This window comes from Mus pahari, chromosome 16, assembly GCF_900095145.1.
Source record: "Mus pahari chromosome 16, PAHARI_EIJ_v1.1, whole genome shotgun sequence".
NCBI classification, from domain to species: domain Eukaryota; kingdom Metazoa; phylum Chordata; class Mammalia; order Rodentia; family Muridae; genus Mus; species Mus pahari.
Window position 1 is genome coordinate 39,417,538 of NC_034605.1, and position 16,697 is coordinate 39,434,234.

The 16,697-nt window shown below is 41.2% G+C and overlaps 1 protein-coding gene across 4 annotated transcripts in view; it reads left to right on the forward strand.

Moving 5' to 3' along the window:
• Fars2 (phenylalanyl-tRNA synthetase 2, mitochondrial) overlaps window positions 1–16,697 on the forward strand; it is a 412,552-nt gene that overhangs the window by 211,079 nt on the left and 184,776 nt on the right. For all 4 annotated transcript variants that reach the window (XM_029547418.1, XM_029547417.1, XM_029547419.1 and 1 more), the window contains one exon: window positions 8,137–8,297. In XM_029547418.1, coding sequence (XP_029403278.1) covers window positions 8,137–8,297 — 161 coding nt within the window. The remainder of the gene's footprint in view (window positions 1–8,136; window positions 8,298–16,697) is intronic.

Sequence of the window (16,697 nt, forward strand, 5' to 3'; positions counted from 1 at the left end):
TGTGTGCATCCACTTCTGTGTTTCTCAGGCACTGGCATAGCCTCACAAGAGGCCGCTATATCAGGGTCCCTTCAGCAGAATCTTTCTGGCATGTGCAATAGTGTCTGGGTTTGGTGGCTGATGATGGGATGGATCCCCGGGTGGGGTCTCTGGGTAGTCCATCCTTTCGCCTTAGCTCCAATTTTTCAAGCTTTCACGGACTATCACAAAGTCAATCTGCAAACAAGCACTTCCAAAACAGAAGGCTCACAAATGAAATGCAGTTCTCTGATGTTTGGAAAGACCTCAGACACCCCTCTGCATTGATGTTTGCACATGAACCTGGAACCAGCCAGTGGATATGTACTTGACCTGTTCATAATTGAAGTTCCAGCATTTATAAAGCCTTAATACTAATCTGGAAGATTCGATGACTTCATTGTGAGGCATTAAATCAAGCTAGTATGGGTGAAATATCCTGGAATTGATGGCATCCCATGGGATACATGCATATTAACTGGTAAGTTGTTTCAGTGTTTTGTGTACCAGTTATTTTGGGCATGTCCCCTTAAATTGAAGAATTTTCAAAACTCAAACCCTTTTGCCATAGAAGGAAATGCATACTTAATATAGTACAAAAACTAATTTTTATAGGTAATAATTTTCCTTTAACCCTTGACCTTCTAAGAAAATAATCAATAAATAGAAAGCAGTAGAAAGAGTTGTTTAGGATTCTATAACTCAATTGCTGGGGAAGAAGGCAAAGCAGAACTAAGATCATAGGCCTTGTATCGTGCACTCATGCCTGCACCACAGAGCCCACCTCACGAGCCATGGGAGGACATCCCTTCTTCTCATGTTCTATTCTCTGGGTGATGATTCTCCTGGGGTGGGTGGCATCTCTGAGCTTATCTCTGCAGCTTCAGCTGCTGGGACATGGCTGCCTTTCTAAACCAGGCATGGTAACTCACACCCCTAATCCAAGCAAGCCCTCTACAGGGACAGGGAGACCACCAGTATAGAAACATTGCTTGGTTTTATAGTGAATTTGACCAAGCCTGGATGACAAGAGACCATAAGGAAAAAACAAACAATCAAACACAAACAAAACATTGTCACTTCTGTTAAAATGTCACCTCAAAGTATGTATGATCAATAAAGTCTCTTGCTGGTACAAAACCAAGGGTGACTATTGAAAGCTCCATGTCGAATACAAAATCCTCTGCAGCAAGGAAAGTGAGAGTTTGGAGACTTCTTTCTTTCACAGTAGCATGAGAGACATGCCAAGTGCCCTGGACACTCCTAGAGCTGTGTCAATGATTAAGAGGCTGAGATGCTGTCCAAGGTATCTCAAAAGTCTGGTGACAAATAAGTACTTGGGACAGTGGGAAGGGTCAGGTGAGGTAGTGTTTTCTGTAGAAGCAGGTAGCTGCAGGTGTCACCATATGTGTTGAAGAAGATGTTTGCCCATGTCTATGAGGTGTCATTAAGGAGGTATACTGAGAAAGGGACATCCAAGCAGAGACATGCACAGATGAAAGAAGACCACGGGATACCATGTCCCATCAAGAGCATCCTTCCATGTTCGAGGAGACCAGAGACCACAGGAGAGAAGACTTGACAATTTGTGTCTAGTTTTGCTGTCAAATAGTGAATATTACCCATTATGCTATAGTTTGTATTTCATCGAGCATTTATTTAGATCAGAGCTTGAGTTAAGTTCTTTAAAGTGAGCCATGTCATCGAGTTTACAGCTGTTAGCAAATATTTTTGATTCAATAATTTATAATATTTTATGTAGTGATTTTATAAAATTTGCCTGTTAGCCTGTTAGAACTGTCCAGTTCACCACTGTTTTCAGTAGTTTCGTCTCCTCTGTCAGCAGCTCTGTGCTCATAAAACAAGCCCTCCCAGTCATGTCTCCCACTACTAGTCAGCTCGTTGCCTTCATGAGCTTGTCTTTTCTAGAGACCAGACGTTTTGTACCTGGCTTCTTTGTATGGCATTGTCCTCACAAGAGCCATGCTTGCTATGTAGTGTATCAGAACAGCATATTCTGGGGGCCAAATTATGTCCTATTGTATGTAAATCATGCATTGTGTTCAACCTTCATTTATTGAAATGCATATTAGTTATTTCCACCCTTTGGCCTGGACCAATACTACCGAACACCAGTATGCACTTGAGCAAGTAGGGGACGAAAGAGAGAAACATGGAGAAGGAAGACAGAGTATTCTGGAATATTATGAACCTATAGTTGTTTTGTCATATGTTAAATTTGCACCCAGGCATTGCCCACGTTAGATGAGTACTGTATGTCTTAGTTGTCACCCTCAAGTCCTAACTCAGTAACTTCTCAGCAACCACCAAATGTCATATATGTGTGAAGTAGTTTTTCACTGTGGTTTTAATTTGAGCTTCCTAATTACTAATGATACTGAGTACCTTACTATGTTGACCACACGTATATAGGAAGGGTCAAATCTTTGCCCCCATCTCAGTAGGGCTGTTTGTGGTTGTGTTGTGGGGATTTCCAATGTGAAGAGCCAGCCTTTGTCAGACACATGGCAATTCTTTGTTGCTGGTCTGCAGGTGATGGTTTCATGTACAAAATAATCTAAACACTGATGAAACTCAGTTTCTTTCTTTGATTCTCTATACATTTAGAGGTAGGGGACAATTTCTTTCCCTTTGAAAATTTTAAGAAATTTTAACTTTTTAGTATTAAATTTAGATTTCAAATCTACTTTTGGTTTTAAGGTAGGGTACAGACAAGATGGCTCAGTGAGTCAAGGCAGTTGTTGCTCAAGTGTAAGTACTATGCTCTTCTTGATGCTCATGTAAATAAATGTTTTTTTTATTTAACTTTTAGATTGTTCATTATTAACATTTGGACATGTAATTGAGTTTTGAAATTTTTGGTTACTGATTATACAGCTTTCTTGAATTTATAAGTTTATATTTTTTCGTGGCCTCATTAAAGTTTTCTATACAGAAAATTGTGTCATCTATAAATAGAGATAATTGTAGTTTGTACTTTAAAAATGGGTGTTTTTTTCATTCTTATTCTTCTCTCATTTTTCTATTTAAATTGTCAGCACTCTGTGAATAGAAGTGGGGGAGTGAACACCCTTGTCAGTTCTTCACCACTGAGTATGATATTAGCTACGAGTTATTCACACATGATCTTTTACATGTTGAGGAAATTCCATTGTGTCCTAATTATTAAAAAAAAATTACTTAATCATGAAAGAATGTTGTGTTTTATCAAATGCTTTTTACATTAATTAGGATAATGGTGTATGTTCCCCCCTTTTTCTACCAGCTTGCTATATCACATTGATTGGATCTCATATTTTGAACTACCCTTGCATGCATTCCTGCACAAATCCCATTTGATCATAGTGTATAATCCTTTTAATATGCTGCTGAGTTTGGCTTGCTAGTAATTTGTTGAGGATTTATGCATCTGTGTTTGTATGGGATATTGGTCTATGCTTTTTTTTTCCTAGCATGCCACTCTGAAATTTTATTTTACTTTAAAACTCTATTATCTTTAGTTTTAATGAATTTTTATTCTCACCTCATAACCACTTAAAAAAATTATCTTCTGGGAATTTCTTTTCTTTTTTATAATAGCCAAAAATAGAGACCGATAGCACTTTGGTAATTCTAGGTTTTGAAACATTTGCTTTTATTTGTGTGCATGCATGTGACTATGTGGCTGCTGCATGCATGTGTGTGTATAGATGCCCAAAGAGGCAGAAGAGGCCACTGGATCTCCTGGCGCTGAAGTTAGATGGTGTGAACTGCTGGGAGTGGCTACTGAGATCCAGGTTCAGATCCTCTGGAAAATCAGCATGTGCCCCACTGAGCCATTTCTTTAGATTTAAATCATATTCTTAATGAAGACTTTATTCTGACCTAAGCCAATGACCATGTGTTATAGATGGAAGACTAAAGTACCTCTCTCCTTCTGAGGAGAGAAGGGACCAGTCTCTCATAGTTGAGTGCGGATATTGGTCTGCATGCTTTTTCTAGTCTCCCCTTCCCTGGAATTGTATTTACCTTAAATTTTATCCTTAGTTTTATAATCTTTGTTTTTATCTTTCATTCTCTGGGGAACATCAGGTCCTGAAGCAGCATCTTATAGTGAGCACTAGCGAGTATTGTTCTCTCTTGTCCTCAGTAGCTAGGGATGCGGCCTGTAGGGCCATCCTTCTCGTAGGTACATCATGGGTTAAAATCATCTAAGAGTATAAGAGCAATTTCCCTTCTGGACAGTGATAGTATCTCCTTCTTCTTTCTTAACTGTCTCTTCTCCAGACTCTTACTCATTCTTTTCCTTCCACATAGTGAGTGACTGGCCTTATTATTATGATGTTCAGCCACAATGAAAACATGAGCTTTCTCTCATAGGTGTTCAGTCAATGCAAAATTGCATTCATTAGAGAGCATGGGTGCCTCTCATCCCAAGGGTTCTGTTGGCAAGGATTCCTATTTACACTCTGGCTTCCTGGAGTCCATGGTTCTAGAATGAGGGGGAAGTACTATTGTAAGCTCTGTGTCACCTTGAACACCTGTCATTCATTACAGGCAAGTATGGCCAAAAGCTGAAGATTGTTCCCACTTGACCTAACAGTGGGTTTCAGTTTTGTTTATGTATGGCTTGCGCTCTTCGACAAAGAATTTGAAGCACTCTATATGATACATAGAAGAGGGTAAAATAAGTAGTTGAAATAATCAGTGCAAGGTGGAAATCAGGACATTAAGATAAAACTGGGGTAGGAGTTACATGGATTTAAACCCTGGGTATTTTTTTTCAGTTGTTGAGTGGATGCACATGTTTGGCTCTAAGTTTCCACAAAGCCAAAATAAAAAGTGAACTGTTGTGACTAATTATGTAATGTACAGCATCCTCAAAGTTAAAAACAGCCCAGTTGTCCTGGAGGAAGCCTTTTCTGTTCATAAGACTCACAGGCATTTCCTTAGATCTAAGATCTACTTTTTTCTTGTGGCCTCCTGCAGACTGTATGGTAACCAGCACCCTTAGCAGGCGTTTCAGACATTGTCTTAATAACTTAACGAACCATGATATAGTGCTGAGTATATTCCAAATAAAATAGGATAAAATTCCAGATTAGTGGATCAAAACAAAGTGTTTTAGAGGTGAAATTGTTAGAGCTTAACAAGCAAACAATACTCTTTTGTAAACTTCCATGGTTATAGGTTGTCACAACATAAGTGAGCTTTTATATTTTTTTGAAAAGCGTGTGTGTGTGTGTGTGTGTGTGTGTGTGTGTGTACAGATAACTGGTGAAGCTAGATTTGTTTGATCTTAAAGTTGAGTAATAAGTGTTGTAAGTTGCCTGATGTGGGTGCTGGGAATCAAACTCAAATCCTTTGTGAGCTCGGTACAATCTGTTAGCCACTTAGCTAGCTCTCCAGCCCCTCGCCCAAGCCTTTCCCCAGAATCATGATGAGATGAGCATGCTGGGCTAGTGCTGGCATAAAGGTCATCTGGTACTTACAAGCCCACTTCTCAGCACACCAGGGTCATGGGGGAAGTGTTCCTTGGGGTTATAAGGTTCTCCTCTTGCAGCTCCCTGAGGCTTCTTAAGAACAAATGGTTGCTTATAACCAGCAAAGTCCATTCTCTCTAGTCTGTGAAAATGGAGTCTTACCTAAAATGGGCTAATCAGAGGAGCAAAATCTCATCCTTTATGGGGCCTAACCATATTCTGGCAGAACTTTCTCTAGGACATGTGCACGTGGTTGGGGGTCTAGGGCCACGCCTGACTGCTATAGAACCCTGTGCATCATTGGGGTCCAATTGGAATGGTTCCTTTCACAAGCTCTTCATGTAAGCTTTTCTAGCTGTACAAAAGACTCACACAGCTCTTTGTATCTTTTCTTATCCTGCCTTATATATGTGAAATACAGCTTTAAAGTTCATGTCTGAGTTGTAATATAGATGGGACCCTTTACCTTTGGAATAAATGCTGCGGAACACACATTTCTTCCCACATTCTTGAGATAGCTTAAGAAGAATAAGAATAACATTTTTTAAAAGGTGAAGGGTTTTTTAATTGAAAATTTAAATATAACATAGACTGGTTGCGGGTTCCCTTCCCTCTACTCCTCCCAGCTCTTGCCCATTTCCCATCTCATGCAAATGTGCCTCCTTTATGTATCAATAGACAACAACCAGACTTCTAATGGATAATTAATATAATTTAACAATGATTAAAACAAAGTCAAACACATCTGAATAGAACAAAACAAACAACCAAGCACAGGAATATAGCCCAAGAAAAGGAACAAGAAACAGCTATAGATACAGGGACCCACTTGCTTTTAGGAACCCATAAAAACACAAAACCAGAAGCAGTAATACATATGCCATGGGCTCGTAGGGTTAAGAGAGGGGGAGAGGGAGAGGGAGGGGGAGGGGGAGGAGGAGGGGAGAGGGAGAGGAGAGAAGGAGGAGAAGAGAAGAGAAGAGAAGAGAAGAGAAGAGAAGAGAAGAGAAGAGAAGAGAAGAGAAGAGAAGAGAAGAGAAGAGNGAGAAGAGAAGAGAAGAGAAGAGAAGAGAAGAGAAGAGAAGAGAAGAGAAGAGAAGAGAAGAGAAGAGAAGAGAAGAGTATTAAAAAGGAAGAAAAAGAAAAAGCCATTTGATGACAAGGAGTCTCCAACGATGGCATTGAGTTTATTTTCTGTTGGCATCTATTTCTGACATGCAATCTGGCCTTCATAGTAGTTCATTTTCCTGGTGAGACGCCCTTGGAGAAAACTAGATTTTCACTTGCAAGTGGTTATCAATTGATGACAGCCTCTGAGTTAGAGATGGGGCCCTGTTCTTAATCGCCTGGTAGTGTTCTCTCAATGTCAGCCATCTGCTCTGGCACAATCTGAAGATGTGTCTCTGTATCTCTGCATGGCAGTCCACTAGGGAGAGATAGTCCTTTCTCTTGAGGGGTCTGCATGGAGAGAAGTAACATTTGAATCAGAGCAAACGCAGATTATAGATAATCTCAATTCAGAAGTGGGAGCCAAGCCACGGACTTGGAGCTGGGGTTATGCCTCAGTAGGTAAAGTGTTTGCTGTGTAAGCATGAGGCCCTGAGTTTGGATTGGGACCTAATGCAGTCCAGACATGACAGTGAATGCCTATCATCCCAGTGCTGGGAGGACAAAGACAAGGGGATCTGTGGGGCTTGCTGGCCAGCCAGTCCCACTGTTTTAGGGAGTTTCAGGCTCACTAAGAAACCCATCTCGCCGGGCATGGTGGCGCATGCCTTTAATCCCAGCACTAGGGAGGCAGAGGCAGGCGGATTTCAGAGTTCGAAGCCAGCCTGGTCTACAAAGTGAGTTCCAGGACATCCAGGGCTGTACAGAGAAACCCTGTCTCGAAAAACCAAAAAAAAAAAAAAAAAAAGAAAAGAAAAGAAACCCATCTCAAAAATAAGGTACAGAGGCTAGCAGTGATTTGTTTTTTTAATTGCAGAGGACCCAGGTTCAGTTCCCTACACCTGTCTGGCAGCTCGAGACCATCTACAGCTCCAGATTGAGAGGCTGTAATTGCCATCTTTTGGCTTCTGTGGGAACTGCATGTATATGGGTCACCCATTCACATATAGGCTACTTGCCTCTGTGAGCGCTGCACATATATAGTGCACATCAAAATATCCAAGCAAAACAGCCATACACATAAAATAAGAATGAATATAAATAAATCTTTTTAAAAATTAGGTACAGAGGGAACTAAGACAGGTACCTGATATTGACCTCTGGCATCAACACAAACACAGGTCTTGTACAATGTGCGCGCGTACACACACACACACACACAGAGTAGGAGGGATGGAAGAAGGGAGGGAAACAATGAGAGGATGAGCAAGCCTCCCTTTGGACTTTATTGCGAAGTCAGTGACACTTCCCAGCTGGTGTGAGTCCAGAAAGCTTCCTGGGGGATAGAAGAACTATAAAGAGAAAGAAAAAGGGTTAGACTGAACATTCTCTTGGAAGAGCCCCTAGTACTCTTCATCCATACCACTAGGGGGCACCATTCAGCACTGCCCTTCTTCGTCAGCTTCAGGGGTCTGTGTGGTCTTGATGTTCTCCTCAACAGACAGTTTTGCTTTGTTTCTGATCATAGCTGGTGCTCAGGATCGAATCGGCTGGGCGTTTGGCCTGGGATTAGAGAGATTGGCTATGGTCCTCTACGACATTCCTGACATCCGCCTTTTCTGGAGTGAGGACGAGCGCTTCCTGAAGCAGTTCCGCCTGTCAGACATCAACCAGAGTGTCAAGTTTCAGGTAGGACGACTTATAAGAATTAGGATATTGTCGATATAAATGTTCATTAAAATCTAGGAGGTTCCACTACTTGAAAATTGTTGAATTTTTTAAGTAATATTTTAAAATTAGTCAGCTTGATGGGATGTAAAGTCACCACAAATCTTTGAGCATTTCTTTAAGGAATTATCTAGATTAGTTAAGTCAAGATCAGAAAACTCAAACCAAATGTAGGCAGTGCCATACAGAGAGCTGCAGTTACCCTGCCTGAATTAAAAGGAGAAGTGCAACTGTGCACAAGCACCCATGCTCTCCCTTACCGGCTAAGGACAAATTAGGACCAACTGTCTTCTGCTTCTTCTACTATTCCTGCCATAGTGGGCTATAGCTCTGGATCTTTAAGTCAAAGTAAACCCTCCCTTTTAAAATAGATTTAAGGGTGTGGTGGCACACACCACCTTTAATCCCAGCACTTGGGAAGCAGAGGCAGGTGGATTTCTGAGTTTGAGGCCAGCCTTGTCTACAAAGTGAGTTCCAGGACAGCCAAGGCTACACAGAGAAACCCTGTCTCAAAAAATCAAAAGCAATAACAAAAACAAAAACAACCATAAAATAGATGGTTTAGTTCATGTTTTTATTTATTCTTTAATAATTGGATGCATTGCCTAATGACCACATTCTCCTCCTCTCCCAGTTCCTCCCAGGTCTACTGTCTGTTCCATACCCATGTAAATAAAATAAATCAGTTCAGTTAGTGTTGGGTTTGCAGGCATTCTTTGGGGTGCCACACCCTTAAGGAAAGGTAACTCCTTCCTTCGGCTCTCTGCCAGGAACTTCCCTGCTAGGGAATTCATAATCACCTGCCCTCCTTATACTTGGATTCTTGTCTGGTCTTGCCAGTCTCTGAGAGTTCATATGTGCAACTACCCTGTTGTGTTCAGAAAGCATGGTTTTGTTGTAGTTATCTATCACCTTTGACTTTTGCAATGGTCCCCTGATACTTGGAAGGAAAGAAAGTATTATAGATGTCTCGTTTAGGTCTGAGCACTCTACAGTCTATTATTCTCTTCACCTGGACCAGTTTAGGTCACTAACTGTGGGGGGGGGGGCTTCTCTCATGAAGTTTACAAAATATACTAATATATACATATAATGATAAGTCATTGTGTTGTTTTTAATATCTTGTCCTGATATTGGAGAAATAGCATGTTATTCCGTAAAACCTGTGTTCTATCTAACCACACAATTTTTGCCCTGATAATGGTGTGAAATACGGGTTTCACCTTGTATAGCAGGCCTTAAATCTAATCAAATATTGGTTGATTGCTCCTATGACATTCATGCCACTATAGCACCAGTGGGCTTTTCCAGAGAGTCAGGTCGTTATTGTAACTTCCAGGTTTCATATCTGAATAAAACTAATGGTAGCTTGTTTTCACTTACTAGTGTGCATAATACTGTCTAGCACTATGAAAACCAGTCATTAGGGATAAAGTTTCCAGATATGTACCAGTTTGATTTCTCCATATTCTATTACTCTGTATAGTTAAGTGTGTCTTCAGCAATAGGACTTGGAATGTAACCAGGAGCAACAGAAAACTCCTCTAATATATGAAGGTCTATGGGACATCACTGCAAACACCTGCAATATATGAAGGTCTATGGGACATCACTGGCTAACAATTTCAAAAGAGGGAACCCATTCCTGGCATTGAGCTTTCAATTTATCAGCCTATTGTGTCTATAAGGGACATTGTTGTCCTCTTAGAGTATAACTCCATTTAAACACACTTATGTTCTCTCTCCATGTATATGTATGTATGTGCCTGTGTATCTGTGTACATGTACACAATTTTTGTCAGCTTGATACAAATCTAAAGATATTTGGAAAGAAAGAATTAAACTTGAGATAGCATCTCTATAAGGTTAGCCTGTAAGCATGTCTGTAGAGTTGTTCGTGTTTTGTTTTGTTTTGTTTTGTTTTTTTTAATTCAGTGATTGATGTGTAAGGGTCTTCCCACTGTGGGCAGTGCTATCTCAGGGTGAGTAGCTCTGGATGTATAAGAATGTAGGCTGTGCAAGTCAGGAAACATCCTCCCTCCATGGTTTCTGCTTTAGTTCCTGCCTCCAGGTTCTGCCCTGTTTCTGCCTTGACTTCCTTCATTGTTGGGGTGTGACCTGTGAAAGCTCCTGCCATGACCTATTAATTAATTAATTCACTCAATAACTAATCCCAAGGCCATGTCTCCACTTTTAGGTGTTTGTTATAAATATTACCTTGCTTCAAGATACCAATGTATGTATCAATTTCTCTTGTTGCTTTGGCACATGATTACGAAGTTGGAAGCTTAGAGTTGTCTCATTTAGGCAGGTAGTCTGGCTCTCTGAAGGCAAGGTAGGAGTAGATACGGTTCCTTAGGGAGGTTCCAGGGAACCGTCTGTCCCTGTGTTTTTGTCAGCTTTCCAGACCACTAATATAACTACATACCACATGGCCTTTTGATCTCCTGAAATCTGATCATTTTCTCTGAATTTGTGCCTCCTACCTACTAGGATTCCTGTGATTCCATACTACTAGTAACATAGTTCAGGATACTTCCCCTTCCCCAAGATGTTTATCTGATTTTTATTTTTTGTTTTGTTTTGTTTTATTTTGTTTTGTTTGAATTGAGACAAAAATGTCCTAACTATGTTGACCTGGCTTGCCTTGAAGTGGCTGTGTCGACCAGGCTGTCCTCAAAATCCCAGGAATCAGTGTGCCTCTGCTGTCTAAGTGATGCACCACCATGCCCAGCCTCTCCAGACCTTTCTTAGTTGCCTCTGTAAAGACTGTGGTACCTCTCTCTAGGCATAGGAACATATTCACAAGTTCCCGGGTGCTAGATGTCTTTCAGGTGGCATATTTGTCTGCTTCTCCTTTACAAATAATGCTGCTTGCCATCCACTCTTCTGATTTCTTAGTAGCACCTTCTATTTTCATACAGTTGCCATGTTTATGTTCCTAGGAAGGAACAGGAGCCTCTTGTCACAGCTGTCTGTAAGCCTAGAGAATACGCCCCTGACCAGAAGAGCAGAAATGTTGAGAAAAGCCTTCTGCAGCTGTGATCCTGGCTTATGTCTTCTCTGACCAGGGACCTCCAGAATCCCGCAGTGTTGGGCGGAGACTGCTCTTCTTCATCTTCCCGTGGGTCCTCCTAACTTATGCCCCAGGCTCTCTTGGCATCAGTAGTTGTATCCTCTGCATCTCCATGGTCTTGTAAATTAGCTCCTAGCTGTGAGGGCACTCTGGCTACAAGGGTAATCTGATTTAGAGCGCCCGAGGCCTTATCTAGGAGAGACTTGTTAACACTTCGAGAGTCATTTCTTAGATATAGTAAGGAATAAACTTGATTTATGCTATTTTAATTTTTGGTCTTCAGTGTGCATAATTTGATCAAAGATTTGCATATGATAGTTCTCTTTAGCCCACCCAAATAATACTTCTGATAAGTGGGTAAACATTGCTTTACCATGCATGTGTTTTCTTGCTCTGCATGAGAGCTCTCTGCCCACTGCTGCTCCAGAGCCCAGTATGCAGCCATCTAAGTGCATGTACCTCTGTATGATGTTTTTCAGCACTCTCAGGAAGTCACACTTGCATATTAGTGCCCTAAATTGAGGGCACAGTAAATCAGCTTATATATATCCTTCAAATTTTTTTAAACAATCTACAACTGTGAGGTCAATATTTAGCCCTATACAGTATTAATACATCATGCATTTTATTTACATAGCTTGCTTAACTGTCATTAATCACATGTCTCTCCATAGTCGTTTACCAGTTATTTAGTAGTAGTGGCTGTTTTCTTTTCTGCCCGATGAGGGGTCTTTGTAGGTTGCCTTCACTGTTTGTATACTATGCTATCCCTAAGCCTAGGTGATGCTCCCTTCCGCCTTGCCCTGTGACATCACTGGGAAGGCATCATGCTTTAACCTTTTCAACAAGCCTCTGGCCTAGATCCTGATACTCCCCCATCTCAGTATCAGCCTAGTGCATTGCTCAGTCAGGACTTCAGGGGGTTATTATTTTTTAAGCTTAATTGACTTAAAATTCATGGCTAGGTTACTCATATCCAAAACCTATGGTACTCATATGTAAATATATAAACTACCAGGTTTATTAACCTCCTTTATGAATCCAATCACAGCAAACCACATATATTAATGATTCTCAAACTTTAATATCCGAATGAGTCACCCGTGAATCCTGTTAAACATGGCTTCAGTGTGGGGACTGAGGGTTTGAATTTCTTCCTACTGCATGTTATTACTGTGCCATGAGTCTGAAAGCTACGTGCTCTGAGTGGCAGCTGAGGCCTCACCTGTTGAATGAGGCAGACCCTGTAGCCTGGCCTGAGCCTCCTTCCTCCAGTGCAGTCTCCTTGTCAATTTAGCATTACTCTTTCATAAGTAGATCTATAAACCTTTCTTCTTGCCCTAATTTTTTTTAAGTTTTTAAGAATTGCCATTACTTTTACTCTCTTAAATTTTTGATGAACTGCTTAAGATTCCTTCCTTCCCTGTCCTCACCTCTCTCCTCCCCATTCCTTCCTCCCCCTCATTGGTACTTGTATTTCTCTTTTATCTTTATGCTTAAAATGAAGACATGTTAGTCTTTAGATCAGAATGAATATCAACTAGAGATAATGAAATAAGAATTTTAAAAACTTAATTCAGTAGACAAAGAATTTGGGATCAGGCATCAGCAAGTGGGAGCTGTGTTGGTTTATTGTATACACTCAGTCTTGGGAAAGTCAGCTGTGCCTGTCACCCAGGGAAACTCAGTTTCTTTGACCCTTCTTATGGCAGCAGTCATCAGCAGGATGGAGGTTTGTAAAGAGGGTGTTGTATATTGGCTCTTATACTGTTGAGTAGGCATAACTCATTAATTCCTCTGTGTGTGGTCATAAAATCTTTGTTTCCGTGTGTGTGTGTGTGTGTGTGTGTGTGTGTGTGNGAGAGAGAGAGAGAGAGAGAGAGAGAGAGAGAGAGAGAGAGAGAGAGAGAAATACTTGCTGTGCTGTATAGATGGAGTCCAGAGGACATCTTTTTAAAGTCCCTTCTTTCTTCCCAGTGTGGGTTCTTGGATTCCAACTCAGGTTGTTAGGCTTGGCTTATAATCACTTTTACCTACTGAGCCATCTCCCCAGTCCTGTACATGATTATGTTAAGACCTTGTAACACTTGGCACTCATTGAATCCTGTATGCAAACTGTGAACTAATACTTTACCTATGATGCATCCATTGGATTTGATGGATACTATGGATATATTCTATATGCATGAATGTGAGGGTTGCAACCACCAAGTAAACCTAGCCATAATAACTCTACAACTCAGTGACAGCCAGAATTTTAAGCCAAGCTTGAGTTTACACAGCTGTTAGTTTTCAGTAAGCTCTGTTTTTACCTATATAAGGTAGTAGTCGACACGGAAATTCTTAATTCTCAACTCCAAGATGTGTCTGACCTACAGGAAGAAGCAGATGTACTGAGGAATGCTAGATAACAGAGCTGAGGTGGAAGTGCACATAAGAGATCGAGTAGTTACAGTCATACTGACCAGAGAATGTGGAGGTCAGACTTCTCCTTTTCCTTTCTCTCATCCTTTTTTTTTGCGAGTTAATTCTCTAAATCCTTCCACATCTCTCTAGAATTGTCTCAGGGCTCTCACCTGATTATATATTAATCTCAAGGCTTGAAGGAGCTTCTGGAGCTGCCGTCTCTGTCATTATCATAAATGGTGTCTGTTAGAGACTTAAAGTAGGATTTCACAATCCTTCCTCCTTCTAGTTCACAGAAATTTGGTTGTGAGGTTCTCAAGAGTTTTGGTTTATTGCAGTGACATTTCTTTTAACTTTTACCATACGCATTTTTTCTTCTTAATCAAAATTAAGCATTTTCTTTTGTTGGAAAAGAGATGGTTCTTCCAAGAAGAGAGGGCCACAGGAATACAAGGAAGATGGGAAAACGAACAGCTCTGTGCATGTTCAGTAAGCATCATTGACTCACAGGTGTGAGCGATGCAGCAAGAACAGGCACAGTTGGGGACCATTCTTTTTATTGTGTTGCTGAGTTTTAATTATGTTCTTTCATCTCTTCCCTTTTTCCCTCCAACCCCTCTCAAAGTTATAGCCTCCTTTTCTTTATTATTATTTTATATGTGAATATATAAATACAACCTGCTGGGTCTGTTAGTGTTGCTTGTGTGTATATAATTTCTGGGCTTGGCATGGGATAAGGTATTGAGGGCTCATTCCTGAGGAAGGCAGCTCTCCGAGCTCTCTCAGCACACATTAGTTGCCTGTGGTGCTTTGTCTTCAGGTGAGGCCGCTTTGGGTTCCCTGTCTTCCACGTTAGCACTTCTGTTGGCATCTTCATTCTTCAGGTCTAGTGGAGGAAGCCATAGTGCTGAGATACGGAAGACGAGTCCCTGTCATATCTAGAAGTCACAGCCGAGTCCCTTGACCTCTGACTCTTAAAATCTTTCCACCTTCTCTTCCAAGGTGTCCCCTTAGCCTTGGGTGCAACAGTGTTGTTCTAGATGTATTCACTGAGGCTGTGCATCCTGTAATCAGTTGTCTCTGTATTTTAGCCAGTTGTGGGTTCCTGTCATAATCTCCATCTGTTGCCCAGGGAAGGTTCTTGGATGAAGAGTAGGGGCCATCGTTATTGTTGGCCTAAGAACTGAGGTTGCAGTTAGGAATTATGTGGGTCCATAAAGTATTGCTGGTAGGTTCTCCTTTAAGATCCAGGACCCCACTAGTTCTGGGCCTGCCCAACTGCCTATCTTCACCAGACCTTGTCCTATCATTCCTTTACACCATACCGACCCTCTGTTTCCATCCATGCCAGCATACTTTGCACTGAAGCCCAGCCTGGTGAGCCCTCCCCTTCTTCCCAAGCCTCTAGTATCCTCCCCATCCTTAGATAGAGCCCAGATCCCACACCCAGAGTTCTGCCTATTATTTTCCAACCTCTAGCATTAGGCCAGAACATGCATTTTTTTTTGTCCACCCAGACCCTTTATTTTACTTTATGTGTATGGGTATTTTACCTGCATGCATGTCTGCCCACTTGTGCACAGGGCCCTCAGCATCCAGAAGATGGCATCATAACGTTTGGAACTGAAATTACAGGTGGTTATAAGTTGCCACATGTATGTTAGCAATTGAACCTGGGCCCCCTGCAAGAACAACAAATGATTTTAACTGCTGAGCTGTCTTTCCAGCCTCACTTTTTTGAGTCATTATAGAGTTGTACATAAAGCCTTCAGAGGAGACCCCACCCACTGTATTTAATCCACACTATTACTTCTGTCTCCACCAGCATCATCTTATGTCTACCACCATTAAGAATACAGGCTCCTCTGAGGGCCTAAACCTCCCTCCTGTGATTCTCGGTCCTTTATCCCTCAGCTGCTCTCTCCAGCGTCCCCTGACAGCGCGGGTTTCCACAACCTGAGCACCGAGCACGCACAGGGTTCATTAGCCACAGCCCTTTTATCCTGTTATTTAAAACTTTGTGGGTTTATTGGAATCTATTCTCACTAACCTATGGGTTTTGACTGCTTTTTAACTGTAAAAAATAGTAGACTTTCTAGTGTTTTATATTTAGGGAATTATGACCACTAGTTTTTAATTAAGGTACTTTAACACACACACCTCAGTATTACGACCTATGATTTTTTTTTTTATACTGGTGGTTGCAAAACTGTGTGTTTAGTGATATTTGTCCATGAGTGATGGCCTAGTTATATTCTATGTGAATATATTTTATCTTTGTATTGCATACACACACATATGCACATACACACACATATACACACACCCATACACACTCACACACACATACACTTGCACACATACACACACCACACACTCACACACACATACATACACTCACACACACATGCACACACATACTCATTGCCTTCTGTTCCTCTCCCATTCTTCCCTATTCCCCTTCTTTTCTCAACTTGCCCTCCTACTTTCATGTTTACTGGGTAAGCTAAGGAGTTTGATTGTGGTGTCTAAGGGGGGCGTGGGTGGGAAGGTATTTATCAGGGCACGAGCAACCTACCAGTGGCTACACCACTGAGGAAAACATTTGTCCCTCCCCTGTGACCATGAACTGCTTACAGCTTCCTCCTGCAGGTATGGTTGCCTCTGGTTGTAATTTTTTTTTTTTTTAGTTATTACTAATGTACAAATACTTCCTGTGGCTAGACAACATGTTAAACATCTTGCCACTATCTATAAAATTGACCAATGGGCATGTATTAGTCAGGGTTTCTATTCCTGCACATACATCATGACCAAAAAGCAAGTTGGGGAGGAAAGGGTTTATTCAGCTTACATTTCCACATTGCTGTTCATCACTG